This window comes from Hyperolius riggenbachi, chromosome 7, assembly GCF_040937935.1.
Source record: "Hyperolius riggenbachi isolate aHypRig1 chromosome 7, aHypRig1.pri, whole genome shotgun sequence".
NCBI lineage: Eukaryota > Metazoa > Chordata > Amphibia > Anura > Hyperoliidae > Hyperolius > Hyperolius riggenbachi.
The window spans coordinates 147,424,006-147,442,683 of NC_090652.1; the positions used below are offsets into that span (position 1 = coordinate 147,424,006).

At 43.7% G+C, this 18,678-nt stretch overlaps 1 protein-coding gene across 1 annotated transcript in view; it reads right to left on the bottom strand.

Annotated features, from left to right (window-relative positions):
- Positions 1 to 461: 461 nt before the first annotated feature.
- The window catches only part of CCP110 (centriolar coiled-coil protein 110), a 108,393-nt gene continuing 90,176 nt past the window's right edge, over positions 462 to 18,678 (bottom strand). Inside the window, exons 8-14 of the mRNA XM_068244744.1 lie at positions 17,684 to 17,800; positions 16,028 to 16,129; positions 14,207 to 14,323; positions 9,336 to 9,415; positions 2,574 to 2,636; positions 2,409 to 2,468; positions 462 to 557 (exon numbers count right to left, since the gene is read on the bottom strand). Coding sequence (XP_068100845.1) covers positions 482 to 557; positions 2,409 to 2,468; positions 2,574 to 2,636; positions 9,336 to 9,415; positions 14,207 to 14,323; positions 16,028 to 16,129; positions 17,684 to 17,800 — 615 coding nt within the window. The 3' untranslated portion in view covers positions 462 to 481. The remainder of the gene's footprint in view (positions 558 to 2,408; positions 2,469 to 2,573; positions 2,637 to 9,335; positions 9,416 to 14,206; positions 14,324 to 16,027; positions 16,130 to 17,683; positions 17,801 to 18,678) is intronic.

Consider the following 18,678-nt stretch of genomic DNA (forward strand, 5'->3'; position numbering starts at 1 on the left):
AGGATCAGCAGAACAGCCAGGCAATGTGCATGGTTTAAAATGAAATAAATTTGTCGGCCTCCATATCCCTTATACTTCCAGTGTACTTTAAGGTAGTCAATATACGCTTTGCATTCATACCAAAATTGCCTTTGCCTTTTCACAAGTCACTTGTGATACAGGTCATCAGTGCAAATATCAGGAATACCTGTATCACATGCTTGCACTATGAATATACAAAGCACCAGACAAAAGAGTCCATGCAGTTCTGCCAGCCTCAGACCACACAACTGCTGAAGGCTTCACGATAAGACAGCAACTCTGCAATGAACAAAACTAGAATGTAAGAAGGTTTACAGAACAAGACAATGTTTGAGGGGAATGAGATTTCACATTATTAGGCTGTATGGAGCATGCAATTCATGTACGGTGTTCAAATAAAATACAGAGTATAAATCTAAAAAAAATACAGAGTCAAAATGTGCCAGACTTGTATAGCTTTTTATCCCAATGAGTGTTGTCTTCTCAAATTGTCACAGCATTTGGCTTCTTTCTTGGAGTTTTTCTTGCAGATGCTTCTGTAGATTATTAAACAAAGATGTAAATAACAGAGAGCATGTAAAATCTCAATTTTAAACAAGGCAAAAAACAAAACAAATAATCCTACTCTTTTAAGTACAAGTTTGAAGACACAGACAACACAGCATTTATATTGTTCTTTTCTCCTGAGGGACTCAAAGCGCCAGAGCTGCAGCCACTGGGACACGCTCTATAGGTAGTAGCAGTGTTAGGGAGACTTGCCCAAGGTCTCCTACTGAATAGGTGCTGGCTTACTGAACAGGAAGAAGCAATGACACATCTGTAATGATCTGTTCAAATGTTACAAAAAACCTCTTAAAGGGAAGGTCCAAGCAAAAAAAAAAAAAAATAAGTTTCACTTACCTGAGGCTTCTACCAGCCCCATGCAGCCATCCTGTGCCCTCGTAGTCACTCACTGCTGCTCTAGTCCCCCGCTGGCAGCTTTCTGACCTCAGAGGTCAGGGCCGAATTGCGTAAATTTTTACACATTCCCGCTAGTGCAGGAACAGTAACACATACATTTTTACGCGTTAGTGGTGCGTTAGTGGTGCAACGCGTACATTTTTGTTACTGCACTAGCTGGAATGCGTAAAAATGTATGCAATGTGGCCCTGACCTCCGAGGTCAGAAAGCTGCAAGCGGGGGACTGGAGCAGCAGTGAGTGACTACGAGGGCACAGGATGGCTGCATGGGGCTGGTAGAAGTCCCAGATAAGTGAAACTCATTTTTTTTTTTTGCTTGGACCTTCTCTTTAAGGTGCCCATACATGTAATATAGCTTGCCACCCAATGTGGCAAACCAATCACTCCCTCTGATCTGAATTGGATCGCAAAGATATCGAATGCCTCCATACACTGCACACAGATTTTCAATGGATTTCCCCATGTACCCTACTGAAAGTATATTGAACTGCAGCATTGCACTGTTTGATACAGCTGCACTCCCCCAGCTGCATCCAATCCACCCACGTTTTCTGACTGACCGTAATATCAATACATTTTTGTTGCAAATCAATTGAAATTACAATCAATGCAGCTCATGCTTCTGGCAGAGTGATAAAATCTGATGGGAAAAATCAATGTGTGTATGGTCCACTGTTGCCGGTTTTTCCTTTATCCCATAAGTTTAGCTATTCGAGGAGCGAGAGAGAATGTGGGAGAATAAAAGGACAACTGTAACTCAGGAGGGAAGGCTCTGAAACCCTCAGGGCTCTTTCACACCAGAGCCCTTTTTCAGCGTTTTAACGCAAAGTCTATACTTTGCGTTAACCAAGATAAAAGGAAAGTCCATAGACTTTCATTTTACCTTTTACACCCGATGCTGCGTTTCGATGCGCTGCGGTACAACGCACCCGGGAGCATTTTATCGTCGGGAATTGGCGTTCCCATTCCTCTCTGCGTCTCCTCATTCCTCCGCCAGACCTATGTTCAAATTTCCAGCCAACTGCGTTTTCAGGTCCCTAGGTCCCTTGGGTCTGAGTATTTTTTATGATGGGCGGCTCTTGGAGTCGCTCATCTTCAGAAGTACTCGAAGGCCTCTTCACCATTAAAGTCGGAGGCTGGACCGGAGGGCCCAGCAGTGGAATGAGAGGATGCAGAGAGGGACCGGAAGGCTCTAAGCGATCCAGAGCCTTTCATCCTCTGAGTGTCTAACTTTTTTTAAGGTTACAGTTGTCCTTGAAGCTCACTTGCTACAATGAGTAAATTAGAACATTGCAGCAGATTTCCTTCTTAGCTAGTATATTGCCTATTGCTCTTTACAGGTATATTAGCGCTCAGAGAACACAAAAACAGTGTCCAAAATAGGAAGATGATGCATTTGGATGGAAGGCTACACAGAATAAAACTAACCCTTGTCGGCAGAGTAGCTTATTAATAGGTGCATTCAGTCCTTGGCTTGGCTGCAGGACTCTGTTAGAAGGAAAAAAAAACAGAACGGTTTCAATAAAAATGGAGCAAATGTGAGTTTTCTAACGTTATTACTGTGCTTTAAAAAATCCTGTAACAGTCACTCACCTGGTTTCTGCCATCTTGGGTTTTGCAATGGGTTTCCTATTTGACATTCCAATTTCTACTGCCCTGCAATATGCAAGTAAACAGTCTGATCAGTAAATCCTACAGGTTTCGGGAAAGCAATCAAACATCCTGCTCTTGCCATTGAATTATGAAGGTTTCAGCCGGTTTCTGAAAAGGGGATATAAATGAATCTCCTCTGTACCAGTTAAGTTAAACACTTACAATCATTGTCACCGGAGATAATTGTTGGGGATCATTTTTGTGTACAAGCAGTGTACAGACCTGCTGCTCCTGTCAAGCAGTGTGTGCTTCTCATAGGAGATGGGAGGGTGGGGGGGGGGGGTTGGGTAAGAAGCCACACTTGGACAAAAAGGATCAGGAACAATCGTTTTAACCAAGGAAAACGTAAAATATACATAGCATCATGCTCTGCACCCCATCCAATAAACAGCCATCTTAATGATATGCAGCAGCTTTAAAGGGGTTAAGTGAGGAAGCATTCCTTGTCTTGAGTAACAGATTGATAGCAGAGCGGTCACAGCAGGATGGTCTGTTAACAGTGCTATGGTAACAGAGCAGCACCATGGCCACATAAACTGCTTTATTGTCAGAATCAGTAACCAAATCATGCACACCATGAATTCTAATGAAGCATCCATGTTTCAGCATGTCTTAGGATGCAACTTTTACGTCAGGTCAGTGGCACAACTCTCAAGCAAACCTACATTTAAAGTGGTATGATGGTATGAAACGAAGAATTTCCTCTTTGTTCTAAAAGATTATTTACAGTATAAAACCCACTACCACAAAAAAAAATTGAAGTAGAACAGCATTCAAACAGATAAACACAACATGTTGTTCTTCAGTGGGAAGCTCCTTGCTTCAGTGGGAAGCTTCTGGCCGCATCCAAAGAGGTGATAACATTATCTTTTGTTTACATTACTTTGTCAGATACATTTAGTAAACATTAGTATCTAGTATGTGTGCAGCTGAGAAGTGATCATTAGATAGATTTAAATATAAATACAGCAGCTATGCAATAAAATGTAATGGCGGCTTTCAGTGCAGATAAACTGTACTTTGGAAACTTGTAATTTGACAGACAATATTACTTGTGCACAAAAGAAAACATTGTAACTGTATGGGAAATAAAAAAGTAGGAAAACACATTTTTATTAAATGTTATATCAGTTTTATCCCACTTTAAGCTGGCCATACACAGTAAGACATGTGGCGTCGCTCCACACCATATATTTTTTTATATTCATATTTTTGATTGTAACTTTTGAATCATCTGACCAATGTTGAACACACCTGTTCTGAAAATCTGAAAAAAAGAGGGGAGGGGAAGCATTTACTGTAGCCAAAGCCAGGTGTGGTTTGCTTTTCCTTTTAGGTGCACTTTAATTCTTTTTGAGAAACAGTTTAACATATTGGTGTTGATTCGCAACTGTGCAGAAAGTAGTGTTGGGCGAACAGTGTTCGCCACTGTTCGGGTTCTGCAGAACATCACCCTGTTCGGGTGATGTTCGAGTTCGGCCGAACACCTGATGGTGTTCGGCCTTTTAAGTTCGGGTTCGCCCCGAACTTCTGTATGCCCCCGAACAGGGCCCCTGTTCGGGCGAACAGGGCCCTGTTCGGCCGAACAGGCCGCAATACGGCCCCCCTATGGGGTCGCAGGCATAAGGGGGGAGCATGCCCCGATCGCGGGGGGGGGGGGTCGGAAATTCCCCCCACCCCCTCCGCTAGCGCTCCCCCCTCTGCCCGCTTCCCCATAAAAAAAGTTTAAATCAAGTTCAATAGTAGTGTACCTGGGCTGGTGGCATTGGCTGGCAGTGGAGTGAGGAGGAGGAGGAGTCCGAGTAGCAGAGTGACGTTGAGGCCGGGCAGCGGGCGGTTCAGCGCTAGTACCCTTGTGGTACTTCCGCCCTTTCTCTGACCTCACGTCCTCTGCATACGAGGGTACGCATCACGCGTACCCTCGTATGCGTCATCACGCAGAGGACGTGAGGTCAGAGAAAGGGCGGAAGTACCACAAGGGTACTAGCGCTGAACCGCCCGCTGCCCGGCCTCAACGTCACTCTGCTATTCGGACTCCTCCTCCTCCTCACTCCACTGCCAGCCAATGCCACCAGCCCAGGTACTATTGAACTTGATTTAAACTTTTTGTATGGGGAAGCGGGCAGAGGGGGGAGCGCTAGCGGAGGGGGTGGGGGGAATTTCCGACCCCCCCCGCGACCGGGGCATGCTCCCCCCTTATGCCTGCGACCCCATAGGGCCCCCAAAATGGGCATGTTCGGGGGTCCCATTGACTCCCATTGAGTTCGGCGTTCGGGCCGAACATGCCGAACATCTGGCCCATGTTCGGCCTGTTCGGCCCGAACCCGAACATCCAGGTGTTCGCCCAACACCCCGTTTACATTTTGCTTTCAAATTGTCTGCTGTTAGATAGCCAATGTTTGCAACCTTTGCCCAAGACTAACATAATGGAAACTGATGAAAGATTAGTAATTTAGGCTGCTTTCACAGTGGGACGTTACAGGCGCACGTTAGAGCAGCCTGTAACGCACCCCACCGCACAGCAATGAAAAATCAATGGGCTTGTTCACAGTGCCCACGTTGCGTTACATTGTAACGCAGCACGTCTACATAACATACTGCATGCAGTACTTATTATTCACTGCACTTGCAGTGTTTACATCCTGGAGCGGCCGCGGATTGGCTGGCGGGACCACGTGATGCGGAGAGCTCCGCTCACGTGGTCTCCGCAGTGCCTCCGACAGAGCAGGCGCACCAAGAGCTGCTTGTAACGCGGCTCTTGGTAGCGTCCTGCTCCAACACCACCAGGTGTTGCGTTAGGGGCATGTTATGTGCCCTATAACATCCCCTAAACGCAACGTCCTGGTGTGTAAGTAGCCTTAGCGTTTCTTTTACCGCAGACCTGTTCATGCACCACAGCAAAAGGTTAACAGCCTAGATTTATATTAAAGAAAAAAAAAATTATAACAAATTAAAAAAGAAAAGTCTCCGTTCTGGTACATGCATGAGATTGCAGTTTCACCAGGGCCAGATTTACCATAAGGCACGTGCCTACAGGTGAATGCTTATTGTTTGTGCGTTTGCCACTGCGTCGCATTCCTGCCGCTACCTCACCCCCCCCCCCCCCAAAACTGGTAAAATGGGATTGTGCATGGTATGATTACCATGCACAATCACACCATGGTATACCATTATACCAGTATACCGCGGCAACCCTAATCTGAACTTTTGAAGTTTCTGGATATCTTTTTTGTGATGCCTACATCACATTAGCACAGCTGGCGATTAAAACAAACACTCTGCCAGTGATAGCGGGTAAGATAGGTAACTGCTGTTGTCCTACCACTGTATTACTAACAGGGAGATGCAAAGTACCCAGTTACATCATGACCATTAGAACCACCAGTTTTGTAGAGGGCCAAAAGAGTCCAGTGGTTCAGATGAAGGACTGGTTTGCTAAGCTTTTCATGCATTTTGGAAGGCTGTTAAACATGGTTTTCTATATTATAAGCCAAGCACCTTGTACATGCATAATACCATGAGCTCTAAAGAGGAAAGGCTATGGAAGACACTTAGGGTCAGTTCACACAGGCTCTTGCCAGCATATCAGTCAATTTTCTAGCCACTTTCAGCATTTTCACCTCTGCAGGGAGATGTGGCGATAAGCAACCCTGGCTGTAGAATGTTGCTTCCTGGGTTGGCTGAATGACAGGGGAAAAAAAAAAAAGGTTGTGATCGGAACCTGTGGCGTTTGCACTAACGACTGTACAGACGCTGTCCATTCACTTGAATGGAACAGCGCTTTAATGACGAGCACCGCAGCAGGTGGTAAACACTGCACAATAGTCTGTGTGAAGCGGGCCTTAATGATACTTCTGAGAAGCTGAATGACAGCTGAACCCATTACTGCCAATTCCTCAGTGAGAACTATCATGGCAACCATAAATTACTAATGGTCTCCATGCAGATATTGTATAATCCAGGTGATGTAGCCCAACACCCCCCCCCCCCCCTTAAGCCAGGGTAGTACAAACTTGTCTGGCGGCAGGCCGCATTCCTGTAGCGGCACACATGCCTCCGGCATTCCTCTCTCACTCCCTACCCACTGAGTTGTCCACAGGTGTAGCAATAGGCTTTAACACACCCAATCGCACATTCCAGCAGCAATCTCCATGGCGACGTCATGTGACACGATGGTACGTTATGACCGCGCTTCACATGACGCTGCCGTCGCCATGGAAATCGCCACTGGAACGTGCGATGGGAGTTAAGCATCCCAGGACGTAAGGCACAATTTTCAGGCAGGGAGGGAGGACAGTCGAGGATTCAGGATACACGTGGGCCGGATTAGCCTCACAGTTTGCCCAGGCCTGCTCTTACAGCTGAGGGGTTCCAAATACTCCTCGGATCACTTCTTCAGGAGGCTTCCAGAATCACAAACGCAAAGAAATCAATCTGTTTTGCATTTACAAGATTTGATACAGTAACCCACTTATCAGAAATTTTCAACAGTTGGTGAGGTTTAACTAGCAATTATTGTTGTACTGTCTATTAATGCTGTTGGTGCAATTCTTTTTATTTTTAGCTCTATTCCTCCTTAAAGAAAACCTGAACTGAAAATTTAAAGTCAAAATAAGCATACACAAGTCATACTTACCTCCTGTGTAGTCTACTCCTCAATCACTTTCTCCTTTTCCACGTTCTGTATGTCCACTGTGATCAAGGAAATTCTCCGTCCTCCATTTTGAAAATGGCCATATTACCCCATAACAGCTTTCTGGTCAGCACACTGTTAAACTGTAACATCGTTCACTTGAGCCATAGGGAAACATGGACATTACCGAGCATATCAGTTGTCCACTCAGCTATAACTGACAGCAACTGATATATTTCAGTTCTGACAAAATGTTGTCAGAACTGGAAGGGATCATTGTCAGAAGAAAATGGTGAGCTTCTGAGAGGAACTGATGGCAAGGTAACTATTTAATGTTCATTTGAAGTTACCTCATGTGTTTATTTTAAATAATTTTACTCAGTACAGGTTCCCTTTAAGTCTTGAATACACAAAGTCTGCCCACAACATGCCTTTATCAGGTTGACCTTAAAAATGGACAGACCCAGCAAAGGAGGATCAGAAGTATAAAGTCGCGTACACACGCCTGATTTATTCAAACGGGTCGTCAAACCCGCCCGTGGGGCGGCCGTTCTGCCGATAGTTTGCCAGTGTGTACAGTCTGCTGGCAGGCTGTTAAGGCTGGTTTTGACGGATCCGCTCGGTGGATCGGTCAAAAACAGCCTTATCAGACTGCCGACAGACTGTACACGAATGGAAACTGTTGCTAGAACGGCCACCCCGCGGACAGGTCTGACGACCCGTCATTTGAATAAATCAGGCATGTGTACGTGCCTTAAGCAAACAATTGTTTTATGGATTAGAAGATATTAAGGTGTTCACCAATATCAAGTTATAAACCATTTATAGGGAAGTCCATCTTTTGTTGTAAAACGGCCATCAATATATATGAGTGATATGAACAGGGTCGGCACTACCATAGAGGCAAAGGGGGCAATTGCCCCAGAGCTTGTAGGGGCCCCCAGTGGCTACAAGAGGAAAAAAAATTCAAAAACAACCTTATAGTTTTTGAGAAAATCGATTTTAAAGTTTCAAACGAAAAAAAAATAAACATTTAAAAACCCGCCGACTTTAATGGTTAATAGCAAATCCACCTTAAGTGCTAGAAACCCTAAATTTTCAGGATATGTTAAGGAGATAATTGGGAATAAGAGGAAAAAACAATTTTTCCAAAAACCCTAATAGTTTTTGAGAAAATCGATTTTAAAGTTTCTAAGGAAAAAAAGTATACTTTTAAATGCGGTAAATGTCACTTTTAGTAGCAAACCTAACGGTAGTGTAATTTTACATGCATCAAAAGAAAGAGCAATACATTTACTGACAGGGTTTCCATACGCAGCCGCAGCACTTTGGCCAGGGATCGCTATACAGCCGCAATATGGCTGTATGAAGATCCCTGGCATTTTTTCCTATTTTCCCTTTTTTTTTATGTTTAGAGTGTGGGAATTTTTTTTTTTTTTTAAAATATGTGGGGTCCCCCCTCCTGAAACTTTTTAACCCCTTATCCCCCATGCAGGCTGGGGTAGCAAGAATGTGGAGCTCCAACCGATTGGGGCTTAACACCCTGACTACACCAGCTGCAAAAAAGGTCCCTTAATGCAGATTTTTGTTCCGGGGTATCTGTTGGGGGGCCCCCCAGGTTTATTTTGCCCTGGGGCCCCATTGTTGCTTAGACCGGCCCTGGATAGGAATTATCTCAAAAATTATCTTTCTATTTCAACCTGCAAACAGCTAGGAATTTCTAAACCTGAAAGCAAGCTGGAACTACTCTTCTATGCAAGCTTGGTAACAGAACTTTGGAGTCTCCAGAATCTCTCAAGTTTCCACAGGAGTCATTATTTACACAGAGCAGGATTCTTTGATATTTATTTTCAACACCTGCACTAATCCAATTCAGTGGCACCAAACCAAAGCACCCAACAATTTCATACAAGCACCTTGGAATTACTTTTATGTATATTCAATATAGAATTTGCAATTAATATTTTCAAATTACAGGGTCAATCTGCGGGCACTGTATTTTCCTCAAGCGTAGTGGAATTTCCCTTTGACAGCTGAGGCTGAGGTTTCCTTCATCACGGGTAATGTACCTGGTTAGCTTTTTCCTGTCTAGAGACTTCTGAGTTGCCGATGAAAGCGTTACTCTATCCCGAGGACTCTTTGTTTTTTCCTAAAATAAAAAAAAGACAAGAAGATAACGGTTATGCAAATGAACTTTAAAAAGCTAAATACTACCTGGCTAATCATTACTGCAGGAATTGGTCTAAATGTATAAAAACCTGTAGAAAGCCATGGATGCTAATAATTTTAAACAAGATCAACAGTGATTGGAATCTTAGCATTTTCTAACAAACACATTTCTTTCGTATATCTCTGAATTAGCCAAAATGTCTATGGGAAGCAAAAATGTATTATGAATGACCGTTGGAATGTCTGTGTGAATTAGCTCACAGCCTAGCTATGCGTAATATTCTGCAAACAGTTTTTAGAGCTGCTTAGTTTTTCAGGTGAATCCACAGAGCTATAAAGCAAGAATCTGAGACAAAAAAAAAAAGTGTAGCGCAGTACATACTTCTGTTACTAATGGCATCCTTTGGTAGGCTGTGTCCTCTGCCTACCCCCCAACCTCTCCTCTCCCCCCCCCCCCCCCCCAGTCTCCAGAAGTCCTGTTATTTCCAGTTCTAAAGTCCTGACTAGTAGTAGTTGGAGCCTACTAACGAGACTTACAACAGACATAAGGAGGCATACAGGAGCGGGGTGGGAATGGAAGACATAGCCTGCCAAAGGATGCCATTAGTAACAAAAGAACATGCTCCATTACAAATAATTTTTTTTATTTTTTTTGGTCTACCTGCAGAATAGAGAACAAAAAAAAAAAAAAAAAAAAAAAGACACTGGATAAAATTCTTTATTTACCAACTGCAAAACTGAATATGCAGTATGCAGTATTCCTCCACACAAAGTATGCAGGTGGTAGAATTTAGAACTTTAAACAACAGATGATCTATAACAAGAGCTGTCTCTTAACCCTTCAGCTTTCGAGATTATGCATGCTGTACACACGCTAGATATTTGGCTGAGATGGGTCCGTGTATGAAGCATTAGGGCCTGTTTCCACTACACGCAGATCGGATGCAGAAAAACTGAATCCAATGAATGTCTCTATGGGCCTGTTTCCACTAAACGTGATTTTTCTGATGCAGATTTTCCCATAGGCATTCATTGGAGTCAGTTTTTCTGCATTCATTCTACGTGTAGTGCAAATAGGCCCTTAGGCTTTATTCACACGGTTTGCACTGCATAACATATGCGGTATAATGTTTATGTACTGCAAAGCATACTGCAAGCGTTATAACACACATGGCCTCAATTCACTAAGCTTAAGTCCTGTCTATAATAACTCTTCTGAGCTGTTTTACAGTTATCACCATGGTGATATAATTGTGATAACTGTAAAACAGCTCAGAAGAGTTATTAAAGACAGGAGGTAAGCTTAGTGAATTGAGGCCAAAGTCTATACAATGTGCACATATCTGTACACTTTCCCCACAAACTCACTGCAAATAGCGAGTTAGAATAATGTGATTCGTTAAGATGCAGAGATGTGAACATATCCATAGAATTATATAAAAAAGTCCACAGCGCTAAAAGATAATAATCTTTAATGATCCAAAATTATAAACCCATGAGATTTGATCCTAAGCTACAATTAGATATAGCACCTTCCCCTTTAAAACACACGCATTCAATACACACAGCACTCACTCAGCCTCACTGCAGTGATCCCGTGCTCAAAAAATGGTTAAAAATGGGGATCCCAGTTAAGAATCAAATGATCAAGTTTCAAAACATAGTCCATAAACAAATTGTTTGGCAATTGTAGCATACGCTCTGAGCGTATGCTACATATGCTACAATTGCCAAACAATTTGTTTATGGACTATGTTTTGAAACTTGATCATTTGATTCTTAACTGGGATCTACATTTTTAACCATTTTTTGAGCACGGGATCACTGCAGTGAGGCTGAGTGAGTGCTGTGTGTATTGAATGCGTGTGTTTTAAAGGGGAAGGTGCTATATGTAATTGTAGCTTAGGATCAAATCTCATGGGTTTATAATTTTGGATCATTAAAGATTATTATCTTTTAGCGCTGTGGACTTTTTTATATATTTTTATTTTGGGTTATTGAGGATTACCTGGTCTAAATCAGCTGCTGAACATACCATTAGGCGCAGGTGCTACAGATATTTTAAAAAGCTTTGCTATATCCATAGAATTGTATGAGCAGTGAGTTTACATGCAGAATTTTAGCACAATAGTGTGAATGCACCACCCTTAGCTTTTCCTGTCTTAGTAATCTAAGGGCTGCCTCACATATACTCTGTGCTGCTGCCAATGGACAAATCCCACAGATCTATGCTTTCGCACAAATCTCTACACATACATCAGTTGTCAAATGTGTGTACAGCGCTAGAAAACAGCACTGCACATTTTTTCTATACAGTGGCTGCACTGCCATTGATCTAAAGAATTAATGAATGGCATGCATCTGCTCCTTAACCCTCCTGGCGGTTTGCAAAAATCCGCCAGGGGGCAGCAAATGCGTTTTTAAAATTTTATTTTTTTTCTGTCATGTAGCGAGACAAAGTCTCGCTACATGATAGCCGCTGCTCAGCGGCATCCCCCCAGCCCCTCCGGCGATCAGGAGATCCCGCTCAAAGAACGGGATCTCCTGGAGGGCTTCCCCCGTCGCCATGGTGACGGGGCGGGATGACGTCACCGACGTCGTGATGTCAAGGGGGACTCCGATCCACCCCACAGCGCTGCCTGGCACTGATTGGCCAGGCAGCGCACGGGGTCTGGGGGGGGGGGGGGGGGCAGCTGCGGCGCGACGGTTAGCGGTGGCGATCGGGCACTGCACGCAGCTAGCAAAGTGCTAGCTGCGTGCAGCAAAAAAAAAATTATGCAAATCGGCCCAGCGGGGCCTGAGCGGTGCCTCCCGGCGGCATAGCCCGTGCTCAGCACGGGCTTACCGCCAGGGAGGTTAAGGTACGTACACACGTCTGATATTTAACGACTTGCCGTTCAAAACGGTTGTTTGAACGACAGTTGGACATGTGTACAAACAATAGTTAGACTGATAGCAGCAGTTTTGACTGATTTGCTCGGCAGATCTGTGAACTAACTGTCGTTCAAACGACAGTTAGGTCCGTAAATGTGTACAAACGACTTGTTGTTTGAAAGTCTATTAGTTTGACACTAAAAGATATTCAAACAAGAAGTCGTTTGATCAGTCATTTAATCTAGTCCATTATCAAGTTGGTTAAACGACATGTAAATTAGCATATCAAACGACTTGTTGGTCAGTGTGTACATGATGTTTGAATGACTTGTTGTTTGAACTACAAGTCGTTCAAAAATATCAGACGCGTGTATGCATCTTAAAGGAATTGTCGGGCAAAAAAAAAAAAAAAAAGTTTCACTTACCTGGGGCTTCTACCAGCCCCATGCAGCAACCCTGTACCCTCGTAGTCACTCACTGCTGCTCCAGTCCCCATCCACCAGCTAGTTTCGTTTTAGCCGACCTCAGGGTCGGCGAGCCACATTGCGTACATTCTTAAGCAATTCCACTGGTGCAGGAACATTAACACATACATTTTTACGCGTTAGTGGTGCAACAAGTAAAAATTTACGCATTGCACCACTAACACGTAAAAATGTAGGTGGGTAATGTTCCTGCACCAGCGGGAATGCATAAAAATGTACGCAATGCGAAAACTGAAACTAGCTGGTGGATGGGGACTGGAGCAGCAGTGAGTGACTACGAGGGCACAGGATGGCTGCATTGGGCTGGTAGAAGCCCTAGGTAAACGAAACTTTTTTTTTTTTGCCTGACAATGCCTTTAACTACTTAAAGACCGCCTCACGCCAATGGGCATGACCGCGGCAGCCCCAGGTCTGCCTAACGCCAATTGGCGTCAAGTCCTGGGGCTGCAGTTTCACAGGGAACGGCTGCGCACATGCGCGATCGTTCCCTGCCACTTCACGGAACTGAGTTCCGTGAATAGCCTGTTAGCTGCCGATCGCGGCTAGCAGGCTGTTTGTAAACGAAAGGGGAAATAAATCCCCTTTGTTTACAACTGTACAGTGCTGCAGTGCTGTACGAGATCGGCGATCCCCGGCCTCTGATTGGCCGAGGAGCGCCGCCATCTCATACGCTGATGCCTATGAGAGGCGGAAAAGGACGGATCGCCGTCCTGTTCCAATTCAGACACCAGAGGGGAGGAGGGAAGGGGAGGGAGGGAGAGAGAGCCTCATAAAGGCTGAAGGAAAAAAAAGAAATAAATAAAAAAAAATGCCGCATCGATCGGACCCCTCCGGCGGCATGTCCCCTTAGGGACAAAAAAGGAGGCGAGTCCGATCGCTGGGCTCTATAGCTGGGCTGTGCACGATGCTGAAAAGGGGCACAAAATGCAAAAAATGGCCTGGCCTTTAGGGGGGGGGGGTTAGCACTGTGGTCATCAAATAGTTAAGCAGCAATGGAGTTTAGTGCATTCTGTACATTTATATCAGCGAAATGCACTTATGGGAACCAGCCCTAAAGGAAGAGACTCCCGCTGCCAGTTATTTCTGGAGGATTCTGTTATTGCCTGGAGTTCTGGTTTAGCACTTTCTACTGCGCAGCTGCTGCCAAGTGGGAATGTCTACAAAGGTTGTTGGGAGTCCGTGGTAACCACACTGTAATCAACCACTGCATATTTTAAAATCACAGCATACACTTTCCAGCAGGCCGCATTGGGCATAACTGGTACAACACTGTGGTAAAAGTTGAGCCACTACCACCTCCAACAGCCTGCAAACCCAACATACAAAGGAGACCAGCTGACTGACGTGGCATAGTTTGCGTTTAAAGACATTAAAGCATATTGGTAGAAGAGAGCAGTATGACCCTAAATTACCAGTTGCCTGATCATCTTGTCACGGCGCAGCTCCCGGTCATGGGCCAGTATGCTCACCCTTTCCACAGGGCTTATCGTAAAGAAGATGTCGTGGATTTCATACAGAGCAGCACGCAACTGCAGAATAAAATCCAGATAAGGACATGCTAAATAAATCAAGCAATGCAGGAAAAAATACAATCATAAAATCACCCTTAAATAAAATCATGAGATGCTAGTATACGTCTCCCTCTTAATAAGTCAGTTGTGAGGCCACATCTATAGTATGGGATATAGTTTTGGGTACCACACTATAGGATGGACATTCATGTTCTAGAACAATTACAAATACAGGCAACTAAATTAATCAAAGGGTTATGGAAAGTCTCTCTTAGCGAGAAAGGTTACCTAATTTTTTTCTTAACAAAAGCAAAGTTTATTGAATAAACAATAGTAGAGTATTGCACCGTGTTAGCCACCAGTAAAAGCAAGAAGTTTTGAATCAGGATGATACCATTTATTGGCTAACTTATAAGAATAGGAGTAAGCAAGCTTTCAGCTGTGCAGCCGTTGTCAGGCTTCAATCCTGTTTACAAACAGGATTGCAGAACGAGTCAACAAAGGCTGCACAGCCCAAAGCTTGCTTACTCTTATTCTTTTAAAGGACAACTTCAGGGAGGCTGCCTTTTCCCCCTTTTGTGCAATACCAGTTGCCTGGCTGTCCTGCTAATCGCCTGCCTCTAATACTTTTAGCCATAGACCCTGAACAAGCATGCAGCAGATCAGGTGTTTCTGACAATGTCAGAACCAACAAGATTAGCTGCATGCTTGTTTCTGGTGTTATTCAGACACTACTGCATCCAAATAGATCAGCAGGGCTGCCAGGCAACTGGTATTGCTTAAGGGGGAATATGGCAGCCTCTATATATACACACCTCTTGCTACAGTTGTCCTTTAAGTTAGCCAATAAATGGCATCATCCTGATTAAAAACTTCTTGAATAAACAATGTACAGTACAAGACAGCTACATGTGTATTTAAGTTAAATATGCTCAGTGACAGGAGCGTAGCAATAGCCATAGGAGCCATGGCAACTGCTATGGGGCCCTGGAGATCACAGGGCCCAGGTGGTACTTGATGTGTTCACCTTTCCTTTGTTCCTCTTATCCTCTGACTACCCTCTCTCAGAGTCCTTTTTATTCATGAAAATGCAAATTGCCTGGTCAACTCATATCCATAGGGTGGGGCAGGTCAAGACTGCCTAGATCTAAAGGCCCCATGAAAATTTTGCTATGGGGCCCCATAGTATCTAGCTACGTCACTGCTTAGTGAAGTATAAAAAGTTGTGTAATTTTTTTTCCGTACACATGGGGACACTTTAACAATGTGTAGTGCATCTTCCCAATCCTCATCCGTAACATGTACCCCATTTGCCTCCCACTTATTGTGTGAAGGAGTTGTGCGGTCTAAAGCCTTATAATATAATAGCATTTTATATAACATAATTTAGCGCTGACTAAGAGGTGACATAATTATCATGTATAAATAAACACATCCAAGGGCAACATAAAAGCCCAGCATATTACCTTTTTATCCCTAGGTATGTAGAAAGAACAACAGGACATGATCTATGCATGGAGGAAAAGAGATTTTACCACCTGTGTAGTAAGAGGTTCTTCGCAGTAAGTGTCTTTGGAAAAAGGGCTACATAGGCTGCCATATTTATTTCCTTTTAATTTCACAAAAATATAAGATGCTCGCAAGCAATTCAAGTCAAAGTCCATTGCTACTGTACATTACTTGAACATGACCTGTAGTCAATTCACAATCAAAACAGCTTACCTGTGCAATGACCCTCTCTTGCAATGAGACATCCTGTGCTGAAACCATGCCTCTGGTCAGGGGAACATCACTATGGAATGTCTTGATAAACTCAGCAGTGTCCTAAGGAAAAGGGAAAAATTAAACTCAATCTGAAGCAAGCAATAAGGGCTCTAAATATATCTAAATGTACTGTATATAAAAAAGTCAGATGGCAGTTTTTCCCTTTTATTCTCCCATACTTTACTGCAGACATGAAGCAGTATCTCACTATGCACTGTCCCCAACAAAATGGCTTTTGAAAAACACAGTTATAACCCTATGTATACAGAAAATCTAGAACATGTACAATAATTAAATTTATCAGACAACATCTCCTGATATACTGTATGGTACTTCTGTACTGAAGCTGTGAGCCAAAGCCTACACCATGGTTTCTCAACTCAGTCCTCAAGTACCCACAACAGTAAATGTTTAGCTGAAATCCAGAGGTAGTTACTGAGTTCTGCTGAGACTCTAAGTGCCCCAGCTGTGAATATTGTTGGTTTTCTGCAAAACATGTACTGTTGGGGGTACTTGAGAACTGAGTTGAGAAACCCTGGCCTACATAAGTGCAGCAGGGCACTTGGAAGTTCCTCAACACAATTTACTTTTTCTCAGATCAGCCCAGGATGCTTCCACATACACACTATATTCTGGAAGGTAAACTGTTGCTTCATCCCCTTTGAGCTGGCCCATAACTCTGTTGGTCAGCATCCCTCGTTGGTCAAACCATGAAGCTTCAGATAAAATAAAAGCCATGTCTGGATTTTGCTAAACATTTCAAAGAAAGCTGATGCACAGGAACACTGAAACCTGGGCTGCACTAATAGTGGTGCAAAAGGAACTTCTAGGTAGCTGCACTACATTTTCATATATACGAAATCTTTGTGTTTGGACAACATTACGGAGCAATGTCAGATGTTTTTGTTTGGCAATTCTAATCTAGCATGTGTACGAACCTTTACACTCACAGCCTTACCTAGAAATCTCACACTGTAGGCTCTGAACACGACTCAGCTATGCACAAAGAGAAACACTATTAAAGTGGATCAGAGATAAAAAAAACTTTTACTCATTGTAGAATTGTGTTCCTTTCATATACTTTATAGGGCATTCCTCAAGCCAAATACGTTTGTTTTAATACTCGAATTCCCTACAAACTAAACCAGCCTCGCCCACAGCTTCTCCAAAGAGCCTTGGCACTCTGAGCCTTAGTGGCAAGGGCTTATGGGAGCTCAGTCTGGGCAGGAGGAGGAGGTTAATAGCCAGAGATTTCAGAGGCAGAGGGGAGGGGAGGAGGAGAGGGGAGTGAAGTGTTTACAGGCTGAGGGCTGGAGATACAGATCAGCTTGCCTGTGTGTAATGTGACAAACAGAACATGGCCGCTCTCATTGTATCACAGGATAAATCATAAACTGTTGAAGCTGTTTGCAGATAGATTTGCTGTGTAAACTATCTAAACTTTAGATAAGATATACAGACAAGTTACTTGTTATAGTTAGTTTTTCATCTCGGATCCGCTTTAACTAACTTGTGTTTTTTCTGATCCTCTAAATAAATGATCAAAATTGATGATCTGCACACAAACTAAAAGGAGAAAATAAAAAGTAGTGCACAAAGTCAATGTTGATGTACCTTCACAGTCTGCTTTAGATACTTCAGTTTCTCCGTCTGCATCAATTTCCTTGTCAGGAATCCTTTGGCGAAAGCAGTAACTTTACAGAGTTTTCTTTGCATATGTGGACTATAAACCTTGAGTGGAAACAGAATTGTATTATTGGTAACGAGAAGATTAAGCTATTGAAAAACAAGTGCATAACAATGAATCTGGAGAGACACTCCTATTGTCATTACAGCTGACAACCTCTAGAAAAATAGATACAAGATACAAGATGGATTTATTCGCCAAGTGCGGGGGTACCGTACTCGGAATTGCTTGTGGTATACATGGCAAAGGCAAAATACACGTTAACAGTTGTCTATCTTACATATATAGCTACAAGTACAAATGCACAGACTAAACTAAAAGGATTAACAGTACATTTTACATTCTACGTCTGCAATCGCTACCATTTAACACGCTGCTGCGTTAGTAAGATGACCCTGACTGAGTCCAAGCAGCCTTAACAGGTACGGCGTCATGGATCATTGTGCTAGTGAGAGTCGGATGCAGACATTAAGGCAGGAGAGCAGCACCTGGGGCAAGCCTGCTGATTGCAGAAGGGAATAGTCAGGCGTCAGTGTTGTTGAGCAGTAGAACAGCCTGGGGAAAGAAAGAGTTCCTGCGCCTGGTGGTCTTGGATTGGATGGTTCGGAAGCGACGGCCGGATGGGAGAGGCTCAAAGAAGCGGCTGCCAGGGTGGGAGGGGTCGCAGGAGATCCTGGTGGCCCTCTTCCTCATCCTGGCCGTGTGGAGGAGATCTAGAGGTGGTAGGGGCGATCCAATGATCCTCTCTGCCTCACTAATGACTCTTTGCAGTCTATGTCTGTCGCTGGCCGTTGCGCTGGCATACCAGACGATTACTGAGCAAAGTATAGACTCCGTGGTGGCGGTGTAGAAACTGGTCAGCAGCTCCCGAGGCATTCCAAATTTTTTAAGTTGGCGCAGGAAAAATAGCCTTTGTTGTGCC